This window comes from Lontra canadensis, unplaced genomic scaffold, assembly GCF_010015895.1.
Source record: "Lontra canadensis isolate GAN:19392208 unplaced genomic scaffold, GSC_riverotter_1.0 scaffold84, whole genome shotgun sequence".
Classification (NCBI taxonomy): Eukaryota; Metazoa; Chordata; class Mammalia; order Carnivora; family Mustelidae; genus Lontra; species Lontra canadensis.
The window spans coordinates 216,837-237,581 of record NW_022631078.1 but is presented as its reverse complement, the minus strand read 5'-3'; the positions used below and the strand labels follow the sequence as shown (position 1 = coordinate 237,581).

The 20,745-nt window shown below is 59.0% G+C and overlaps 3 protein-coding genes across 6 annotated transcripts; 1 reads left to right on the top strand and 2 right to left on the bottom strand.

The window, feature by feature from the left end:
• Positions 1–973: 973 nt before the first annotated feature.
• On the bottom strand, positions 974–5,448 carry LMF2 (lipase maturation factor 2). 2 transcript variants are annotated; one of them, XM_032882682.1, is made up of 14 exons: positions 5,340–5,448; positions 4,633–4,886; positions 4,462–4,490; positions 4,108–4,325; positions 3,855–4,033; positions 3,324–3,465; positions 3,052–3,186; positions 2,876–2,981; positions 2,707–2,803; positions 2,462–2,644; positions 2,216–2,384; positions 1,971–2,082; positions 1,801–1,897; positions 974–1,712 (listed from the first exon to the last, which is right to left on the bottom strand). In XM_032882682.1, the coding sequence occupies exons 1-14, from the start codon at positions 5,431–5,433 to the stop codon at positions 1,407–1,409; spliced, it is 2,121 nt and encodes a 706-aa protein (XP_032738573.1). In that variant the 5' UTR covers positions 5,434–5,448; the 3' UTR covers positions 974–1,406. The 2 variants fall into 2 exon arrangements, with proteins under 2 accessions (XP_032738573.1, XP_032738572.1); XM_032882681.1 differs by having other exon boundaries at positions 2,707–2,981.
• A 126-nt stretch (positions 5,449–5,574) lies between these two features.
• On the top strand, positions 5,575–18,638 carry NCAPH2 (non-SMC condensin II complex subunit H2). 3 transcript variants are annotated; one of them, XM_032882678.1, is made up of 20 exons: positions 5,575–5,801; positions 10,917–11,018; positions 13,622–13,677; positions 13,787–13,871; positions 13,949–14,017; positions 14,145–14,224; positions 14,315–14,448; positions 14,709–14,789; positions 15,242–15,372; positions 16,293–16,355; positions 16,648–16,714; positions 16,904–17,011; positions 17,110–17,163; positions 17,322–17,392; positions 17,472–17,562; positions 17,655–17,726; positions 17,821–17,876; positions 17,955–18,056; positions 18,150–18,266; positions 18,365–18,638. In XM_032882678.1, exons 1-20 carry the CDS (start codon positions 5,694–5,696, stop codon positions 18,503–18,505), a joined length of 1,788 nt encoding a protein of 595 aa, XP_032738569.1. In that variant the 5' UTR covers positions 5,575–5,693; the 3' UTR covers positions 18,506–18,638. The 3 variants fall into 3 exon arrangements, with proteins under 3 accessions (XP_032738569.1, XP_032738568.1, XP_032738567.1); XM_032882677.1 differs by having other exon boundaries at positions 5,576–5,801; positions 17,658–17,726; positions 18,150–18,299; XM_032882676.1 differs by having other exon boundaries at positions 5,576–5,801; positions 18,150–18,299.
• A 128-nt stretch (positions 18,639–18,766) lies between these two features.
• On the bottom strand, positions 18,767–20,642 carry LOC116882368 (protein SCO2 homolog, mitochondrial). Its single transcript, XM_032882680.1, has 2 exons — positions 20,240–20,642; positions 18,767–19,608 (listed from the first exon to the last, which is right to left on the bottom strand). Exon 2 carries the CDS (start codon positions 19,593–19,595, stop codon positions 18,795–18,797), a length of 801 nt encoding a protein of 266 aa, XP_032738571.1. The 5' UTR covers positions 19,596–19,608; positions 20,240–20,642; the 3' UTR covers positions 18,767–18,794.
• Between the last annotated feature and the right edge of the window lie 103 nt (positions 20,643–20,745).

Here is a 20,745-nt window from a genome sequence, read left to right as displayed (position 1 = left end):
TTATTTGACGGAGAGATAGAGAGCGAGCGTAAGTAAGCAGAGCGGCAGGCAGAGGGAGAGAGAAGCAGGCTCTCTGCTAAGCAGGGAGCCCGATGTGGGGCTCGACCCCAGGACCCTGGAATCATGACCCAAGCTGAAGGCAGCTGCTTAACCAACTGAGCCACCCAGGCGCCCCAACACACCATGTTCTTAAACCAGAAGTCAACTCACAGCTGGCCGAGTGCACATGTAGGAGCCCCCAGGAAGGCGCCCGGAAGCTTTGGTCACAGGTCTGTGTGAGCCGCATGTGGCTGTGTGCAGAGACTGAGCTCAGAGCTGTTTCAGTTGGTCAAGGTGGGGGGCAGAGCCGAGTGCATGGGGGGTCGACTGGGGGTCTGTGGGGTCAGAGCATGAGAGGTGAGTGCTGAGGACAGTCGGGGCAGGGGAGGTGGGTGTACAAGTTCCCAGAGGGCAGGGACCTCCCGAGTGACCAACAGAAACCGAGGCAGTGCCCTCAATGCCTGCTGCCACAGGTCCTCTTCCTGGATGGTCAGACAGGTTCTCCCTCCTCCTTCCTGCCTCCCAACCCACACCCTAGAGCACACTCGGCCAGTGGCCTGAACAGGGTGCCCGCCCTGCCCAAGAAGTCTAGGGCCTGACCCTTCAGCTGTTTCGAGACAAGGAAGCAGGGGGAGGAAAGAAGGAAGAAGCCAGGTTCTGGCGAGTTCTCAGGTGCTGGGAGGGTTCTAGGCCCCACATTGCACCACTGGTCGCCTCACTGACTTGGTGTGTGGTGCTGACAGATCGGTCAGGCTGTGCCTGACCATGGCCCTGCGTCTATTTTACAGGGGGAACGTGGAAAGGAGTGAACAAAGGCATTCTAGAAGCCAGGTCAGCTGTCAGCAGGACCGTACCCGTGCCTCTCCCCTGCCAGAGGCAGGGAAGGGCCGTGGTTCTCAGGTCTGTGAAGGGGAAAGGAGACATCACACACGAGGCTGGGCACAGAGGCTCCTTTATTGGTTCCTGGATCTCAGGATCTTCCCTCCTCCTCCCTCGCTTCCTCAGCAGGTCTGCCTCACCCACTCTTGTGCAGGGGCGGGAGTCAGGCGCATCAGACTTGGCTCCTTAAAGAGGGGAAAGGGCTTCCCACAGCCCTGGTTACAACGTCCTGGGGAAGACCCTGAGCTGGGTCATATGCCTGACTTGTGGGTCAAGGCCAGGGGGTAGGCTAGGGTTGGCATGTGTCTTGGGGTGAGTGGGCCCTCCAAGCCGCAGGGCGGCCAAAACCTGCCTGAGAAGACAGCATCCTATCCTGTGTCTGTCACGGCGGTCAGCTAAGGCACACTGGCTGGATTGTGTCCTGCCACAGAAGGCCAGAGACGTGTGGGCACCCTGACCCTCTCTGGACACGGGGCTGCAGAATGCAGCTACTTTTTCCTCCTGGGAATCTGGGAACTGCTGCTGCTGCCGTTGTCAGGGGCTGGGGCGGCCGGTCTGCCAGCAGCTCCAGAGTCCTTCTTGGCGGCTGGCCTGTGCTTCTCCTCCTTGGCTAGAGGGGAGGAGCGGGGGGAATGGGGCCCCAGCAGGGCCTGCATGACCCTAATGGCCCCCACCGCGGCGAGGAGCCCCCAGAGCAGGGTGGAAGCCTCCAGCGGAGAGAGCTGTTTCCGTATCCAGCGGAGGGCCTGGGCCAGGGTGTTGCCGGAGCCGCGGGCTCGGGGTGGGCTCTTGTCCTGTGGGCGCAGGATTGAGGAACGTCCACGGGGACCACGCCTGTGGGGGAGGGTCACACCCCCCTCCCCCTCCCTTGTGTCTTCCCACCTGGAGGCCAAACTGTCGGAGCAGCATGTCTAGCGTCGGGTCCCCCAAGGACACTGGTGGGAAGAATTCTTCCACCCACTGGCGTCGCCACCACTGGCTGCAACGGGGCAGTGTGCTCAGGGGGTGCCTGAGCCCATACCCCAGCACCCCACGCAGCAGTCTGGCCTTACCTCTGCTCCCCAGGTTGTGAGAACCAGTACTTGTAGCGCTGGGCCCGCACGTAGGTGGGCGGCCGCTTGTGGAAGGGGTACTTAGCCACGTCATTCTGGATGAGACGGACCACTGCAAGGGAGCGGGGCTCAGCACGGCCAGTGGCCCCTCAGCCCCAGCCTCCCTTTCCCACACACCCTGCTCCCCCTAGACCCTCCCACTTTCCCATGAGCCCCCCACCGTGCAACTCCCCACCAGGCCTCACCAGGGTCCCTGCCCTGCAGCAGGCGCAGGACCAGGCTTGTGAACCAGGGGCTATGAGTGTGTGGGCCCAGGGCTGCGAACCACATCTGCCAATCGAGGCGGGGCTGGTGGGGCACCACGACGGGGGGCGGCCGACTCACATTCCCGGGCTTGTACATGAACTCGATCTCCTGCCCAGCACAGCACGTGAGCACTAGCCGCTGGCCCGGAGGCCCCCTCCCCCGCCCCCGCCCATGGGGACGCGTACCGTCCAGCGGTGCCCGTCATAGCTGCCCTCCAGCACCACCTCGGGCCGCCCGCCCAGACCCGTCATCCGGCGGAAGAGGCCGTAGGAGTTTGCCAGCTGCAGGTGCTCCACGGCCCCGAACAGCCGGTGCGCCCCGCTCCACAGGTGCCCATGGCTCGAGGGCTCGATGTAGGAGTACGGAACCTGCAGCAGGGGCAGAAGCTCAGTGCTGCCCCTGCAGCCCCCCCCCCCCAAGGGCTACCCACCAGGCTGATCACGAACAAGGCCACCGTGGCAGCACCAAAGACGAGCAGCTGGGCCGCAGTGCAGGACCTCCTCAGCCACCCTCGCACCTGGGTCCACCTGGGGGCAGGGGACCCAAGTGCCGTCAGGCCTGCCCGGCGCAGCTCTACCCCACCCCACCGGACCACGTACCTCCAGAGGGCCGTCAGCACTTCCCAGGCGAGGGAGGCTGCCCCCAGCCACATGGTGGGCAGGGTCACCGTCTTCAGCCACTGGGAAAACTGGTGGAAAGTAAAGGCTGCCAAAAAAACGGGGCGTGAGGAGGAACAGTCCAGCCTCTGTCCTCTGGCCCCCCAGCCGGCACTCACTGGTTCTGGAGTGGACAGCATGCTGCTCCCAGTCAACTTCCAGGCCAAAGTAGTGTATGGTGCCATGAGCCAGCAGCCCATAGACGGTAAATTCCAACAGCAGAGACAGCACAGCCAACAGCACCCTGGGCCAGGCTGCCGAGCAAGAGAGTCACGGGTCGGCTGGGGCGGAACCAGAGCAGGGCTCACGTGGGGGTGTTGGAGGGAAGGAAAGTTGCTGGTGGGCCGTCGGGCTGACAACGCCTGGCTATCTGGGACAAGCTGGCACTCACAAGTGGGTCTCTTTCGGCAGTGGCTATCGCCAGACTCGGCGGTCAGATGCCCGTCATCCAGAAGAGCGGTGGTGAGCACCAGGGTGAGCAGATTGAAGAAGTTGTAGTTGCCAGTGATGATAATCAGGACTTGCAACAAAACCTGGGAAAAGGTCTGCACTGAGAGCTCCAGGGCCTACCCCTCCCCGGCCCTTCCGAGCCCTCTTTCAAGGCCCTCTGCAACCCATGCCTGGGTTTCTCCAGCAGGCGCCCCTCCCCTGCTCATCACCCCCGGCCTGTTACGCTCCCACTCCAACTGGCCTCTGCCCCCTGCTCATACCTTCCACGGCTTCCCATCACCTGGAGAAAACCCAAGCTCAGCACGCCTCGTGTAGCTGACTCTGCCTGCCTGCCTCTGCTAACTCGTGCTTCTGCCCATGAGGTCTTCTGGGCCACCTGAAGCAGCCCCCCAGCTCCAATGGGACGATGACCCACTGGCAGTGCTGAGAAATGCCATGTCCTAGCTTCCTGATGGCTGAGACTCCCACCAACCTGGGAGTAGAAAGCGGCCAAGCGCAGGCGGCGCACAGGGGCGAAGAAGAGAGGGGGCACTGCGATCTCGATGAGGAATGTGGCCACCACGGAGAGTCTGTGCAGCCAGACGGGCAGGTGGTGGGCGAACCAAGAGGCAGGGGTGGGCAGGCACTGTGTTTCGTAGTGGTAGGTGAGGGCTGCAGGTGTAAGTGGGTGGTCAGGGTGAGGCAGCACCCCCAAAGCTACCCCACATTTAGGATGGGACCCTCACCAGTAAGCCCCCACCACGCGGGGCAACGGCTGGTCAGCTTGACCACACCCGAGGCAAACATGAGGCGAAACAGCAGCCAGCGCACGAGCCAGAAGGGGAGGCCTTCGTGGGGCGAGGTCCCTGCCAGCCCACCCTGGGGGGCCTGCTTATCGTGGGAGGGCTGCCTCAGGGGGGCCACCAGCACCGCCAGGAAGCCAGTCTCCAGCAGCAGGGAATCCCTGTGGGGAGAAGGAAGAGCACAAAGGGCCCCTCCCCATCAAGGCCGTTCCCCTTGGAGGGTCCACCCTGGAGAGGCAAACACATTCCGCCCCGCTGCCCCCACCTCCTGCAGCACCTCACCCAGAAGTCACTCACCACTGGAAGTAAAGAAACACCTGGCCCACCTGTAGGGAGAAGGGTTGTCAGGGAGCAGGGGGCGTGTGTCTGTGGAGGCAGGCAAGGCAGAGGCAGGGGTGGACAGGACTGGACTGAATTGGTGACCAGGGTCCCAGCGGTGGATGGGGGTGGCAGGCAGCCCCCACTTGCCTGGCAGGCCGACAGGTAGGCCGCCCAGAGCAGCAGGTAGACGAAGACGTTTCGCAGCCGGCGCAGCAGCAGGGCGCCCAGGGCCAGCAGGGTGCCCAGCAGGGTCAGTAGCTCCAGACCCTGCGAGGTGTCCAGCCCCAGCTGCGGAGCCTCCCACAGCAGCGTCGGCGTCTCCCACAGCTGCTGCCAGCGCCCCTTGCCCTGTGGTCTCAGCGTCCTCCGCGCAGGCAGGATGCCCTCGGCACCATACAGGCCTGTGGGAGGCCACGTCAGGGTCCGGGACACTGCCCTCCAAGGCCAGACTCCCGCGCCCTCCAGGTAGGGCCTGCAGACCCCCTCCTGAGGTCTAGACTGCGGGACCTGCAGACTCTGGCCAACCGGGTGCGAACCCGCGGATCCCCAGCCCCTTCCGAACCAGACTCCGCAGGCCAGGTCCTCCCACCCGGCGGGGCCGAGGTCCCCCCTCGTCCCGCTCCCTGTATTTTCTCCCCCCGCCCCGCTCAGGATTCTGCCCCGGCCCCCGGTCTGAGCCACCCCCGTTCCTCGCCAAGCTCCCGCAGCCCGCAGGACGCGAACGGACGCCGCCCCCGTGGGCTCCGAGGCCTGGTCCTTACTCCATCCGCACCCGCCCTCTCGGCGTCGTGTCGGCGGGGACGGGAGCGCACACAGGGGGCGGGCTAGGGGCCTTCCCCGCGGCGCGCCCTCACCCGGGATCTGCAAGTAGAGGGACGCGAAGGCAAACGCGAAGACGACGGCCACGCCCTGAAGGAAGAGCTGCCTCGGGAGCCGGGAGCCCGCCATGTCCGCTACGCGGCCAGCGGCGGGCGGCGCCCACAAGCCCCGCCCCCGCCCGGCCCCGCTTCCAGCGCGGCGCGCGGCGCCTGGGGCGTCCTCCCCGGCTGGGGCCGCGTGCGTCATAGATGTGCGCGCGGCGGCGCGTGCGACGTTTTTTCCCTGGGCGGGAACAGCAAAATGGCGCCAGAGCTAGTGGCGGGCTGAGGACGCTGGCTCCCCTGGAAGACGCTCCTGCGGTCGCCGGGCCGCCCCGGCCCCTCCCGGACATGGAGGACGTGGAGGCGCGCTTCGCCCATCTGCTGCAGCCCATCCGCGACCTCACTAAGAACTGGGAGGTGGACGTGGCGGCCCAGCTGGGCGAGTATCTGGAGGAGGTGAGCGCGGCCCCGGGGGAGTGGCGCGGGGCGGGCGGGCGGGGCCGCGAGGGGGGGCGGCGGGCCGGGGGCTCCGGGCCGGCCGCGCCCCGCCTCCACGTCTGTTGTGCCCGCGCTCTGGCCGCGCTCGCGCTCGGGCTGGTGGCTTTCCTTTTTCGCAGCTCCGCCCGGGCGTCTGGAAATTAGTCCGGAGTTGTAGTCCCAGGTCGCTGCCTGTGCGCGAGCCGAGAAATCGGGTTAGTGGGTGGCGACCAGTCCTCTTCTCTGGGTGGAGCAGAACTTCGCGCGTGTTCGCGTGTTTGAGAGAGCTGGATCGCGGGTGAAGAGGGGTTTTCCACCGTGGGTTTTCCAGCCGGCTTCAAGCTACCGTCAGCACGTGGTCTGTCTTCGTACCGCGCAGCCGTGTGCAGGCCTCGGAACGAGCTGCGGCTCCATTTGAGCACATCGCTTTCCCTCCGCAGCCCGTTTGGACCGCGCTCATCCTTAGCGGTGACGTCCATCCTGCCAAATCCTAGGGGCGCTAGAAAGTGACCTTGCTCGGCGAGCAGCTTTTGTCGGGCTCCACCCTCTCTTTTTGGAATGGGTTTACCTGCTCTGATTTTTTCCCCAAGTCATTTGCTTACTTTTTTCCCCGCTGTCCACTCTCTGTATGTTGAGCTCCTCTGGGCAAGCCCTGGGCCAGCAGCTTCTTACATATCTCCCCTAAACAATCATCTCACTTACTTCCATGATTTTAAGTTTTAGTGTGTGAGGATAACTCTCAGCTCATATTTCCATCCCAGATCTTTTCTTTGAATTTATTTTCTGTCCAATTACTCCTCACATTCTACTTCGATGTTCCATGCAAGCATCTCAGATTTAATACGTTAACTTAGAGCTCTTGGGGCGCCTGCTTGGCTCAATCCATTAAGCTTCTGCCTTTGGCTCAGGTCAGGATTTCAGGGTCCTGGGATGAGCCCTGCATCAGGCTCCCTGCTCAGTGGGGAGTCTGCTCCCTCTCCCTCTGCATCCCCCCCCCCCCCCACTCATGCCCTTTCTCAAATAAATAAAATGTTAGGGAAAAAAAAATAAAGTGGATATCCTGCGTAATTCCCAGTCTTCTAGTCTGGGTAAATAGCACTGCTGACCAACGGAAGGTGAGCGCTAAGAGCTGCTCTGCGGAAATCCTGTGCTTCACACCCGTTCACCCATGGATTCTGCCTGTTAAACCCCCAGAATTTCACTTGAATTCATCTGTTCTTTACCTCAGATTCATGTAAAACCTTCCTTTCCAGGCTCCTTACAGCTGTTTTGGCCCATCCAGTTGATGTTCTGTCCAGTAGGAAGTATGACTCTCAGCTGCTGTGGTGTCCTGTCACCCCTCGGGGGCTTTCTGCTGCACTCAGCAGAGAGTACAAACCACCTTTTTTGAGTCTGGCCTTGCTGACTGTTTTAGCCTCATCTTGGGCTTCTCTCCACCTGTTCTTTCGAGCCAATCAACCTACAACTCTGGAACTCATTCTTTTTTTTTTTTTTTTTTTAATAAGGAAATTTACTTAATATTATTGTTATTGTTGTTGTTGTTATTATTATTATTTTTAAGGAATCTCTATACCCAACCTGGGGCTTGAATTCACAACCCTGAGATCAAGAGTCGCATGCTCTAAGGCGCCCTGGAGCTCGTTCTTGACCCAGGGTCTTTATAATTTCTGCCCGCATTGGGGAATACTCTTTCTTCTTCTTCTTTTTTTTAGATGTACTTTTTTTTTTTTTTCCTTTTAAGATTCTATTTATTTATTTGACAGAGAGAGGGAACACAGGCAGGGGGAGCAGGAGAGGGAGAAGCAGGCTTCCCATTGAGCAGGGAGCCCAATGCGGGGCTCGATCCCAAAACCCTGGGATCATGACCTGAGCCGAAGGTAGACGTTTAACCACTGAGCCACCCAGGTGCCCCTGGAATATTCTTTCTTTAGTTCTTTTTGCAACTAATCCCTTCATCCTTTACGTCTCAGTATTCTTTACGTCAGTACATCAGGACATCGTCCTGTGTCTCAGTTATTCCTTAACTTGTTCACTTGTTTGTGGTCTTTCCACTCTAGAACGTCAGTTCTGCTAGGGCAGGAACCGTGTGTGCATTCTCTTCCCTTTGCATAATAGAATGCCTGGCACATGGTATACACAGAGTAAGTGTTTGTTGAATGAATCCTTGATCTGTTGATCTGCCTCCTCTGCTTGGACACATAGGCTGCTAAAAAAAATTCGGAGAATTGTGCTGGCTGGGGCTGTTCCGGGTTCAGGTGTCCACAGTGAGCAGGCCGCTTGGTGTTGCCTGGTAAACTGCTTCCCAGCTGGGTCAGCTCCTTCCTTCCTTCTAAAGATTTATAAAATTTTTTACTTTTTAATATTTAAGTTTAAAATTTTTTTTTTCAGAGAGAGAACACGTAGGGAGGAGGGGCAGAGGGGGAGAGAGAGAATCTCAAGCAGACTCCATACTCAGTGTGGAGCCCGATGAGTGGTTCAGTCTTACAACCCTGAGTTCATGACCTGAGCTGAAGCCAAGAATCAGACTCTCAACACTCAGTGTGACACTGAGCCACCCTGGCCACCAAAAGATTTTGTTTTTTAATCATTTTTAAGTAATCTCTATACCCAGAGTGGGGCTTGAAGTTACAACCCTGAGATGGAGAGTTGCATGCTCTACTGACTGAGCCAGCCAGCCACGCCCCGCTTCGTGCTTCTTATGTTTGCTCTTCCAGACCTTCTCCGCCCTCTGAAGTCCTGATTTCCCTGCTTCTACTTTTGTCTTTACCCTTTTCATTTTCCATGCAGCTACCAGAAAGTTCTTTTCTAAAAAAATTTTAACAAATCGTATTATGTTGCTCTTTTCCATATGTTTATTTGTTGATTGTTGTTGAGCATTTGTCGTAGTCAAGAATCATGTTAAACTCTGAGAAAATAGTGGCAAGGAAACAGTAGTCCCTGCTTCCCCTTCTGGGAGGATGGATCCTAAGGAAGTAAGCACGCAGAGTTGGAACAGGTATTCTACAGAGAGGTTAACAGGGGCTCGAAGTCCTAGCTAGTGGGTGGCAGAGTGGAGGCCCCCTCCTCACTGTGTCTTTGTGTAAAAACAGACTGACGAGAGATTCAAAAGGAACGTTGAGGGCTCCAAAAGGAGTTTGGGTGAAAGGAGTTGGCTAGTCATAGAGAGCTGAAGAATGTCCCAAGGTTCTGAGGTGGGAGAGTGCTTGGCTCCAAGGGCGACCATGGAGAAGGACATTGTGACTTCTCTGTAGTGAGTAGGGGAGGGGGGGCAACTGGAGAGGAAGCTGGTTAGCGTGCGAGGCTCTCTGTAGAATTTGGGTTTTTTCCCTAAGAGGGGCAGAAAGCCATTAGGGTTCTGAGTGGAGTGATGTAATCTGCCTTGTGTCTTCAGACATGCGTCTGCTTGCGAAGAGGAGGGTGGAGGGGAGTGAAGGGCGAAAAGAATCCAGTCAGTGTCAGGGTCCAGGCCAGAGGGGGCTGACTGGTGGTCAGCGTGGAGAGGAGCAGACAGGTTAGGCTGGAGCATGGAGGTGTCAGGGAACGTGCCATGGGCTGAACGGGGGAAGTGAGAGAAGACGGGGAGGAGCTAAGATTTGCAGATCCGTGGATGGTGGTTGCGGGGATATCTAGGGTTCGGTGCGGCCCTGTCCAGTATGAATTTTGGTTAAGACATCCAAACATCCATGGTGTTTGAAGAAGGTAGTTGGACATACAGGTTTAGGCTTAGACGAGAGGTCCAACCTGGAGCATGCATTTAGGAGTTGTTCAAATGCGGGTGGAGTGTGAGGTCCTACAAGTGGGTGAGCCTAGCCTGAGAAGAAAAGGGCCACTTCTGCAGTTCAGGGCCTGGGTGACTCAGCGGCCCTCCCCTTCATATCCTGTCCTTTCAGGGAAATCCATTCACTTTTCCAGAATGCTCTGCACTCTCTCAGACTGGCGTGTTCCTCCAGTGACCTGAAAAACTTGCTCTGTCCTTCAAGAATTAGTAGAAGTGGCCTCATGGTAGTGTCCTCCCAGACTCCCCCTTCTTTGGGCCCCCATAGTGCCTAATGTCTGACCTTGCTCTCCAACACACCCTGTGTTTTGGACATGGGTGCCTAATACTCATTTTCCTTACTGGTTGGATCCCAGGTCTGCTGACTGCCTTTGTGGGAGCAGTTGCTCTTCCTAGAAGGCCACTGCCTTCATCTGCCGGGGGAGTGTCTTCCAGGCTCAGCTCCAACGGCAGCACTTCTCAGTTCATCAGATCTTTATTGGACACTAGCTTCTGGCCCTGAGATGGAGGCTGGAATTGGCCCTAACAGGGCAGAGAGAAGCCCCAGGCATGAGAGCTACGCTGCGGGAGTATTCGCACTGGCACAGCTGGGAGCGGTACTCCAGGCAGATGGAAAGCAAAGGCGAAGAGCCTGGAAAAACGTATTGGGGCTTCAGAGTGCTGTTTGCTGCGAGGCGTGCAGGAAAGGGGCCCTGTTGTGGAGAGCCCCTAGGTTGCGTATGGAGATAAAAAGCTTGCAGACATTTAGCTGTCTTGGGGTGGCTCTAAGCATGGTCCTGTGGCAAAGGAGAACGCACTGCTGTAGATGGGTTTGGGAATTGTTGGCATATGGTCTGTGGACCATGGACATTTAAGGGGTGGTAGGAGCTGGGGCTCAGGGGAGTCTTGTTGGGGGGTCGGGTTGCAGAAGAAGGAAGAGGATTCACTTGGAATTGTTTCCTTAATTTCTGCTCAGAGGATTTAGACCCCAGTGATTTGTGTCTGTCCTCCCCTCTGGGTGAGGGGTCTTCCTGCCTGATTCTGTCCGAGTCAGCCTTGACTTGCATGGGTTTAGAGTGGTGTGCCGCCAGGCCTCCAGAAGGGAACCGCTGTGCAGCTCTAGCTGTGGCTGATAGACTCCAGGGGCCTCCTTTTCCAAAATGCTGCCCCTTCCCTCCAAAAATTAAAAAAAAAAAAAGACAACCAGAGAGCCCTAAGCAGAGCTAGTGCTCTGAGGGGCGCCTGTGGTGACCAGGCCCTGCAGGCTGGGTGCTGGGTGGGCTCTGGGGAGCAGTATACACAGATTTTGGCTTCCCAATGCCTGGTATTGTGTCTTGCAGCTGGACCAAATCTGCATCTCTTTTGACGAAGGGAAAACCACAATGAACTTCATTGAGGCAGCGCTGTTGATCCAGGGGTCTGCCTGTGTCTACAGTAAGAAGGTGGGCACCGCCTGGCTGCCGGTCTCATGGGGCTGAGGTTCACTCTCCTGCTGGGGCAGGTGGCAGGCTCATCCCTGTCTGTTCCCTGCCTCGCCAGCGCCTGCTGTCTCCCCTGTTCCTCACGGCCTTATAACACAGCTTAGGCTTATCCTCAGAACGGTTGTAATTGAGGAACAAGCTTGGATTTATACTTGCAGGGCCTGCTGCTAATGCTGACCCTCTGGCGGTATACACAAGAGCCCCATGCAACAAAGAGTCAGCCGGTCTAGAATGTCAGTCCCAAAGCCCAGAAACCGCGTCGTAGAATAAGAGGGAAAGCAGAATGAAGGGAACACCTTGAGAAAAACCAGTATTTAGGACGTGTCCACCAGAAGGAAGTCAGAGCAAGGCAAATTTAAAAAATGTCTGAGAGTCAGAGATGTAGAGAATTTTAAAGGGGAAGAAAAAAACCCCAACATTGTTGACTGTAGTGAATTGACCCACACAGGAAAGGTTTTCATGTGTGTAGTGGGTCTGTGATTGGAAGGTCACCGGGGGTTTTAGTGAGGGGAGGGTGAGACTGGGGGGTGGGGAGAGGTGAGAAGGCACCACATGACCCCTTGTAGGAGAGGTGACAGGGAGGGGGACAAGGAGGGGCAGTCAGCAAAGCAGCGGTCCTCCACCCAGCCGTAATGCACCTCGTACCCAGCTGATGACACAGCTGCCTGGCCTGGTGACACAGCACCGGGCAACGGGTAGCTATCAGGATTTCTTAAAATGTCCTTAGTGACAGCCAGGATCGAACACCACAGAGCAAAGGGTGAGAGGGCGGGTGGGGTGGCAGATGACATACGATCCTGGTAGAAATCATTCAGGAGTGGGTCAGGGCCGTGCGTTGTTAGGCTCCATCTCAGGAGTCTGGAGGGAGAAGTCAGTATTGATGTAGAGAAGTTGGACACAGGCATTTGGAGAGTTCCTGCCTCAGGCCCCAATTTTCATAACAGAATAAAAGTCAGTTACTGAGAATCAGCTCCTGGGTAGGAAATTTGGAGAGTGAAATTTGGTGAAAGCAGAATAGTCCTGAGGGGAACGCAGACAAGACTGACTGACAGAGGCCGGCCGTCCGGTGGGGTTCGGCCTCTCCTGCCGTTCGCATGCGTCTGTCCAGCTGCGCTTAGCTGACCCTGGTGGAGGAGCAAGGAAAAGTGGGAGACAGCCCTGATCCAGAATTGGCAGTTTAGTGGGTGGGAGAAAGAGAAAAGGTGCACAGGAGGTAAGCGTTTGGACGTGTATAATGGGGTCCCAACTAGGGAAGGGCAAGCGATCTGCATTTGGGCTTAACTTGCATAGGACCCGGTGGATTTACCTCTGGGCAGCAGAAGTTCTTGAAACAGTTTAATATCTCGTTGGTTTTGGTCCTAGATAATCCCATTAAATTAGATTCCTACGTCCTGCATTTGTCCTAAGAAGGAGTGTCTGCAGCCAGCTTTGCACAAGATGTGAGGTGACAGATGCGTGGGTGTGTGGTGAGCAAGTGCAGGGACGTGTTAACAGTGAAGTCTGGAAGGTGTGGGGGTCAGTAGCGTCCAGTAGGACTTTCGGAAACGATGGAGCCGTTCTGTGATCTGGGCCGTCAGAGATGGTGAGTACTAGTGACATGTGGCACCAAGCCCTTGAAATGTGGTCAGTGTGATGGAGGAATTTTGAGTTTCATTAACTTCATTGACTTAAGTTTAAATTGGTACAGCCACATGTAGCTAGTGGGTGCAGATTAGGTCACACAGCCCGAGACACACATCCTGGACCTAACCCTGATCCCGGCGACTTTCTCTCTCCCAGTTTGTTGTCCTTTGAAATGGAACAGCTCTGATACCTGCTTCAGACAGGCCAGATGGGATGAAGCATGAACACAGATATATGTGGCAAACACTTAAAAAAATTTCACGTTTATTAATCCTAATAAACGGGGCCCATGTGTTGGGGGGCTGCCATCCGTTGTGCTCAGCACTGTCTCCAGTGCCTGGTGCCAGGCCCCATACATAAATGATGTGCAGTGAACATCTATTGGTGGGAAAACAGGGAAAAAAAAAAAAAAAAAGGCAGGACCAAGAAGAGAGAGTGGTGTGTGCTCTTGGGCGTTGTTACTGCAGAAGGAATGGCCCAGAGGTGGCCCATGTGCACACCCTGCTGGCCGGCATCTCAGAAATGCCGAGCCACCCCATCGTGGTGGGGTCCCACAGGTTGTGGCTGGGGCTCCCGGAGGTGGGGCACCGGTGGCCCACGCCTGTGGGAGGGACAGGAGCCAGCTCTGGGTGCTGGGCGGGGTCAGCATGGAGATGGGCTAGTGGGCTGCACGCAGGCCAGTGTGTGGGGCGTGAAGGCAAGCAGGGCTGCTTGGAGTGTGGTGACAGAGGAAGAGGAGAGGACCACAACTGATGAGACACACTGGTTGGACTGGGGAAGTCTTTCTGGCAGCCACATTGGCAGGACTTGTGCTGGAAGCTTTGGCTTTTCTTTGTACAGGCTTGTCTGTGTGTGTACACAGCAAGGCCTCTGGGGAGGGCCCTGGAACATCTGGGCTGGGCTTTTCTTTCCACTCCTCACTGGCTGCTTCTGGTCCCCAGGTGGAGTACCTCTACTCGCTGGTCTACCAGGCTCTCGACTTCATCTCTGGCAAGAAGTGAGTACTGGTCTGAGCCCAGAGGTGGAGGCCTGTGTGTCTGCCCCGCATATAGCTCAGGGGAGGTCTGTGCAGCCTCCCAGACGTCCGTGCATTGGTTCTCTCTCAGGCGGGCCAAGCAGCTCTCCTCAGTGCGGGAAAATGGGGCCAGTGGGGACACCAGCTCCATGGCTCCCCAGGAGGTGGAGGACCAGGTAAGAGTTCTTGGGTGCCTGGCCACTGCCCCCTGCACACTTGCCCAGCGCTGCTCCTGAGCTCTGTCTCCCCGCAGTTCCTGTCGCTGGATGATCTCCCTGACTCGCGTGCTAATGTGGATCTGAGGACTGACCTGCCCCTCCGTGTGAGTGCCCCTCCTTCTGTAGGGGCTGCCCTGAGCTGCAGGGGCTGTGGGAAGGCGTCCTCCTACGTGGGTTCCCCACCTGGAGCCCCCGGGACCTGTGGCTCACCCACTCTTGGCCTCCATGCAGGAGGTCCTCATTGTCCCTCTCCTGCCCATGGCCCTCGTGGCCCCTCATGAGATGGAGAAGAACGTCAGCCCCCTATACAGGTATGGGCCTGAGCCTGGCGGAGGGGAGTCAGATAAGGGGAGAGGCCCGTGGAAAGGGTCTCTGCAGTGCCTGTGTTTCTGCCTGCACAGCTGTCAGGGGGAGGTCCTAGCCAGCCGGAAGGATTTTAGGATGAACACATGCACCCCCCACCCCAGGGGAGCCTTCATGTTGGAGCCAGTCGGCATCTCCCCAGTGGAGACACCGCTGCTGAGGAGCCAGAAGGGTGAGGGCTTGGATGTGGGAGCGCGGGAAGGAAGGGTCCCCTGTGCCTGCCAGCTCTGGTCCCACCTCCCTCCCCAGGCACCTGCACTGAAGATGGTTCTGTTGGTGCAGTTCCCCTTTGTCCTGGCTTTGGCCGTAGCTGGCTCAGCCCCGGGGTGCCCGAGTCCTGTGCCAGGTCTCTGCTCTCCCTGCCCAGCCCTTGGGAGGGACCTCCTGGGGGAGGGCGAGGGCTGACCCTGTCCCATCTTCCATCTTTCCCAGAGGCTGAGAGGGCTGAAGAACAGCCCATGGAAGTCGCTGCGTGTGGTCCTGTCCCTGTGCTCGGCGTCTCCCGGGAGTCCAGTGAGGAGAGAGGATGTGTGGACTTGCAGTGGGGGTGGAGGCGGGGGGCATGGGGCTCTGCTCGGGGCTCTGCTCAGCTACCCCGGGGTGAGGTGTGGGGAGCAAGGAAGCCTGGCTTCTTTGTGCCCAGGCCTCGGCCTCCCTCCCCACCTTGGCCCACTGTGTGGTCTTGGTCTCATGACTGCCCTCTGACCATTCTTGAGCCTGTGAGGTTTGGATCTACCCCTCCTCTCTGGGCAAGCACAGATGGCAGCATTTCAGGAGGAAAGTTGCTAAAAGGAAAAGGAGCCAAACGGAACAGAGGGGCATGACGAGAAGAGTGGGAAGTGTCCGGCTACTCTCTCTGGGTCTGATGAATGAGGCTCAGTGAGGGGAGGGCCTCGCAGGTTCTCCTGGGTGTCGGCCGGGGGCGGCCTCCCACCTCCTGTCTGGTGTCTTCCTCCCCTGCTCAGGTGCCTCTCCAGAAGGCCCAATGCCTGGAGGTGGTGGTGACGATGAGGGCGCAGAGGAGGCAGCAGAGCTCCCCGAGGCCACAGCCCCCGAGGCCCCTCAGGAGCCCCAGGAACCCAGGAGTCCGCAGCAGGTAGGACCCTACTGAGGCCTGCAAAGCTCGAGCCATTAGCCGGGCAAGCTTGCCCACACTTAGACGGGATAGGCAGCGCTGTGGGCTTTGCCCGCAGGCCCGTAGCACTCTGTTCCTTCTGTCTGGTCCTTGCACACTGGGGCGGTGGGTGCACCGTCCAGACAGCCTTCGACCTGGCTTTGCACCCAGCCCTTTAGGACAGCACTGATCGCGTTGTCCCTCTTCCTGAGCAGAACAGCTGCAGCTCCTCGGGAAGGAGCGGGGCTTCAGGGTCCAAGCCCCGTGGTGTCCGTAGCTCCCACCGAGGACGGCAGCTTGTTTCCAAAGCTGACTCCTCGAGGTCAGGCTTGCAGGAAGAAACGGGCTCCAAGGCTTTGGCGGCTTCCTTCCACCACCCAGGGTCAGCTTTGTGTTTCAGCCTAGAGCTGAGAAACTCCAATGCACAGAGAAGAAAATGTTATTTGTTCATTTTGATTGGTGGATGTACCATGTTTATCTTCTTTTTTCGTTTTCTTTTTTTTTTTTTTTTAGATTTTATTTATTTATTTGACAGAGATCACAAGTAGGCAGAGCATCGGGCAGAGAGAGAGGGGGGAAGCAGGCTCCCCACTGAGCAGAGAGCCCGATGCGGGGCTCGATCCCAGGACCCTGAGATCATGACCCAAGCCGAAGGCAGAGGCTTAACCCACTGAGCCACCCGGGCGCCCTATCTTATTTTTTTCTTAAAGAAAAATAAAAGTACCCATGACCACTAGTTTACTAGTTTATATGTTCTAAAATTTTTCCTAGAGTTTTGTTTGCCCTCAGATGGTCCCTCCCTACAGGGTTCTTGACGTCTGGCCCCAGAGCACAGCTGCTGGGTTGCCTGAGCCTTGGATGGAGGAGGGGGAGAGACTGATCCGTGGGCTGTTTCTTTGCAGAGTGCTGCCCAGCCTGGTCGGTGTGTGCTGCGGGAGCGACGGCAGCCAGTGTCCCTGATGAAGGTGAGGGGAAGTGGGGCTCAGACCCCCCCGCCAGGGAGGTGGTGCTGAGGCTCCCCTGCCCTCACCGCTGTTGGCTCTCTTGTGAGGAATCTTCCTTCCTCCAGAAATTGAAGTCCCCTCTTCTGCTGCTCTGGGGCACCTCCCTCCCTGGTGTGTCACCCTTGGGTTCTGGATTGAATGTGGCTAGCCCTTCTCTGGCTGTCACTGCACTCAGTGTCTGGGCTTTTGAGAGGGGGTGGGCATCCCCAGTGTCCCCCGCCCCCCGCAGTGTCTGCTTGTGCCCTGTGCTCAGGAGACTCCAGACCCCTGGCAGAGCCTGGACCCCTTTGACTCCCTGGACTCTAAGCCTTTCAAGAAAGGTAATCGGGTACAGGGACACCTCCCTTGGGCATCTGTGGATGGGCTCTCTGGAGCACCCGTGGTTGGTGAGGGTGGGCTCTGTACCCGTTAGGAGCCTGGTGGGGAGTGTGGTCCCTGGTGCAGTTGCTCCTGGAGCGTGTGGGTGCTGTAGCCTGCCCCAGGGCCCCAAGCTGTGCTCGTGCCCCCAGGTAGGCCTTTCTCCGTGCCCGCCTGCGTGGAGGAGGTTCCAGGACAGAAGCGCAAGAGGAAGGGCGCCCCCAAGCTGCAGGACTTCCACCAGTGGTACCTGGCTGCTTGTGAGTGGGGGTGGGGGCGGGGCTGGGCCAGGGCAGGAGGGTCCAGGTATAGCCTGCAGGGACTTGGCTTGGTTCCCGCTGACCAAATTCTCTTGAAGATGCTGACCACGCCGACAGCAGGAGGCCCCGGCGAAAGGGCCCATCCTTTGCAGGTGAGGTCAGAGTTGTGAGTGCGCCCTTCTGAGGAACAGTGGTTCTATGCGGTATTTTGCCTGCCTCCCCTTGGCCTGGGGGCTGCCCAAGGCTCTAGGTGGACTGGGAGTGCCTGGGCATGACATGGGAGCCCCTCTCACGAGGTCTTTGTGTGCAGACATGGAGGTCCTGTACTGGAAGCATGTGAAGGAGCAGTTGGAGACTCTCCGGAAGCTGCAGAGGAGGGAGGTCAGTGCTGGCCTCTGTCAGGACCCCACGTAGCCCCTGGTGGGGACAGCCGTGCCCCTCATAGGTGCTCTCTGCACAGATGACTGAGCGGTGGCTGCCGAGGCCTGAGGAAGGGCTGTGGCCTGTGGAGGACCAGCTGGAGGAGTCCCTGGAGGATCTGGGGACAGCAGGTGGGAGCCTGCTGGGATGGGCCAGGGTGGGGGGGGGTTCAGCATCCACTGCCAGCAAACCTGCCTCCTGCTGGGGCTTCTCTGTCTACCAGCAGATGACTTTCTTGAGCCTGAGGAGTATGCAGAGCCTCAGGAGGCAAAGCCTGGGGAAGCTGCTGACCTGGGTAGGTCTGAGAGGGGCCTGCTGGCCGGGGGACCATGAGAGGGAGGAAGGGTGTGGCCCATGGCCACAGCAGCTCATAGTTGCCTCTTTTCCAGAGGCAGAGGCCATGCCAGCATCCCTGAGCTATGAGGAGCTGGTCCGAAGGAATGTGGTAAGTCTGAGTGAGAGCTGGCGGGTTGCTGGGTGAGGGGCCCCCGCACAGAAGGAGGCAGCTCCCTGGTCCCCCTAGGAGCTCTTCATCGCCACCTCTCAGAAGTTCGTCCAGGAGACGGAGCTGAGCCAGCGCATCAGGGACTGGGAGGATACTATCCAGCCCCTGCTCCAAGAGCAGGTGAGGGGCTGGGCCAAGTTCTGGCTGAGAAGTGGGGACTCCCCTGCTGCCCGCCTTGGTTTTGCCCCAGGATCGTGCCCCTTCTCCCTGCAGGAACAGCACGTGCCCTTTGACATCCATACTTACGGGGACCAGGTAGTGTCCAGGTTCAGCCAGCTCAACCAGTGGTGTCCCTTTGCGGAGCTAGTAGCTGGCCAGCCTGCCTTCGAGGTGTGTCGCTCAATGCTGGCATCCCTGCAGCTGGTGAGTGGCCTGGGGAGCCTGGGAGGGAAGTGGTCCCCGACGCCGCTGACGCCTCATCCCTACAGGCCAACGACCACACGGTGGAGATCACCCAGCAGCCGGGGCTGGAGGCAGCCGTGGACACCATGTCCCTGAGACTCCTCACACACCAGCGGGCCCACAAGCGCTTCCAGACCTACGCTGCCCCCTCCATGGCCCAGCCCTGAGTGCGGAGCATAGAGCCTGAGGGGTGGGCTCTGGAGGTCCATCCCTCCTGGGTGCTGGGCATGCAATCTGCTCACTCTACCCTTGTTTCCTGGCTGGCCCAGCCGAATAAAATGGTGTTGCCATCCCACCTAACCCTTAAAGGAACTTAAACTCCTGCTCTGTGCAGGGAAAGGGCTGCCTGTGCCCTAACCCCTCGGCAAGTGACCAGGTCCTGAGCCCTTTCTGCCTTGGCCTCCTGGGACAGATGACAGGCACACAGCTTCATCACACCCTCTTTAATGATCTGGCTTAGTGCAGGACGCTGCGGAAGGCAGCCATGTGGCGCCGGACACTGTCCGCGATCTGCTGTGCGGATTTGGCCCGGCCATAGTAGTCTGTGAAGAGGCCATCGGGGCTGAGCAGGTAGATGGCGATGGAGTGATCCACGATGTAATCCTGGTCCTCGTCCTTAGGGCCAGCGCTGTAGTACACGCGGTAGCTGCGGGTCACCTGGGCTACCTGCTCAGCGGAACCAGTCAGGCCCAGCAGCCGCGGGTGGAAGTCCTGCACGTAGCGGGCCATGGCTGCGGCGGTGTCCCGTTCAGGGTCCACGGTGATGAAGACAGGCTGCACAGGGGGCAGGCCAGGCTCGGCCTCCAGCTGCTCAACCACGCGCACCAGCTTCTCCAGCTCATCTGGGCAGATGTCGGGGCAGTGAGTGAACCCAAAGTACAGTAGTACCCACTGACCCCGGAAGTCGGCCTTGCAGCGAGCCTGTCCCCGGTGGTCCAGCAGGCTGAAGTCGCCCTGGCCCACGGCTGCCTGGCGCAGGGCCTCTGTCCGCTGTTGCTGCCGCCGCTGCTCCTTCTCAGCCCTCGCAGCCAGCCAGGCCCCGCCCAACCCAGCCCCAAACAAAGCAGTGATCAGCAGCCTGGTCCGAAACCTAGGGCCCTGGGGATGGCTCTGCCTGCTCTGCTCTCCAGGGACCTGCCCAGACAGGCGCCGGTATCCCACGTGTAGGGCTTTGTCTCCCCTGGACCAGAGAAGGGCTTGGGGCTTGAGCGGAGAGAGCCTGTGCCAAGCCTTGGGTGCCCAAACCAGCAGCAGCATGGGCCTGACGATCCTGGAAGAGAGCACAGGGGTCAGGAGCCTGTAGTGGCCTCAGCCCTGAGTCAACCCCCATGGCTCTGGGGAGACTTGCCACCCTCTGACAGACCAAGCCCACAGTCAAGTGCACTGCCCCTGCTCCTTAGTGCTCCACAGAGCACAGAAGTGCTTCAGGTAAAGTACAGCCCCTGCTTAGGTGTCCCCCAATTCTGCGCCCGCGGCTCCGTGTGGCCGGGGAGGCACTCCTGCACCTCGCCGTCTCAGGTGACTGAAAGCGTTCCGAGTGCATGCCTTGCCGGAGTTCCTGAGCATGCGCGCCTGTTTGCAATAAATCCCCATTTCTTGAAAGGAGGCGGGTGAGTCTGGTTTCAGCCTCCAAGGACGGACTCCTCCAGGCCCTCCTGCGGCCTGCCCAGCCCGCGCTCAGCAGCGACCCTGCGCGCCCACACCAGTCCGCCCACAGGGCGCCCCTTCCACGTGCAGCTTTCCTGGTGCTCTCACCCGGGGTGGGGGAAGCGAGGTCTCGACTTGGCACAAGCCTACCCTCTTCGCATCTGGGATCCGACACCGAATTCGGTGTCCTCCGTGCCTTTCTCGCAGGAACCCCGGAAAGTCTACTAGGTGGACATCCTAGGACTCCCCCTCACCTGTTCAGCTGCTGAAAAGACCCTCTGGAGGATTCCTGTGCGTCTGGTCTCGGCCACGGCCGGTGGCTTGCGCTCGGGGCTGGACGACCTTCCGCACGTCCCACGGGCTCTGCCCGCCAGCTTCCTCCTCTACGTACGCACTCTAAGCTGTGCCGGGGATGTTTCCGGCAAGCGAAGGCAGCCTCTGGATACTTCCTGGGCCCCTCTTCCACGGCGCCCTCCGGGACGCGCAGCTGTCTGTCGAGCGGTAAGGTCAGAAAGCGGACACCGGCAGGGGCCACGTACTGGGCACAACCCAGGCTCTCTGGGACCCGGCGTCTGTATCGCGAGTCAGGGGACAGTCCCGCACTCTGCGAGGTTTTCGCCGCCGCGGGCTCTACCACGAAGCACGGTCGGGGTCCCCGGCTCCTGCGCTACCGGCTCGCTCGCGACCAGCGCGCATGCGTCAAGGGCCTGGCGCAGGCGCAGGCGGGCGCGAGGGGCTCCTCTACCCCCCAACCCCACCG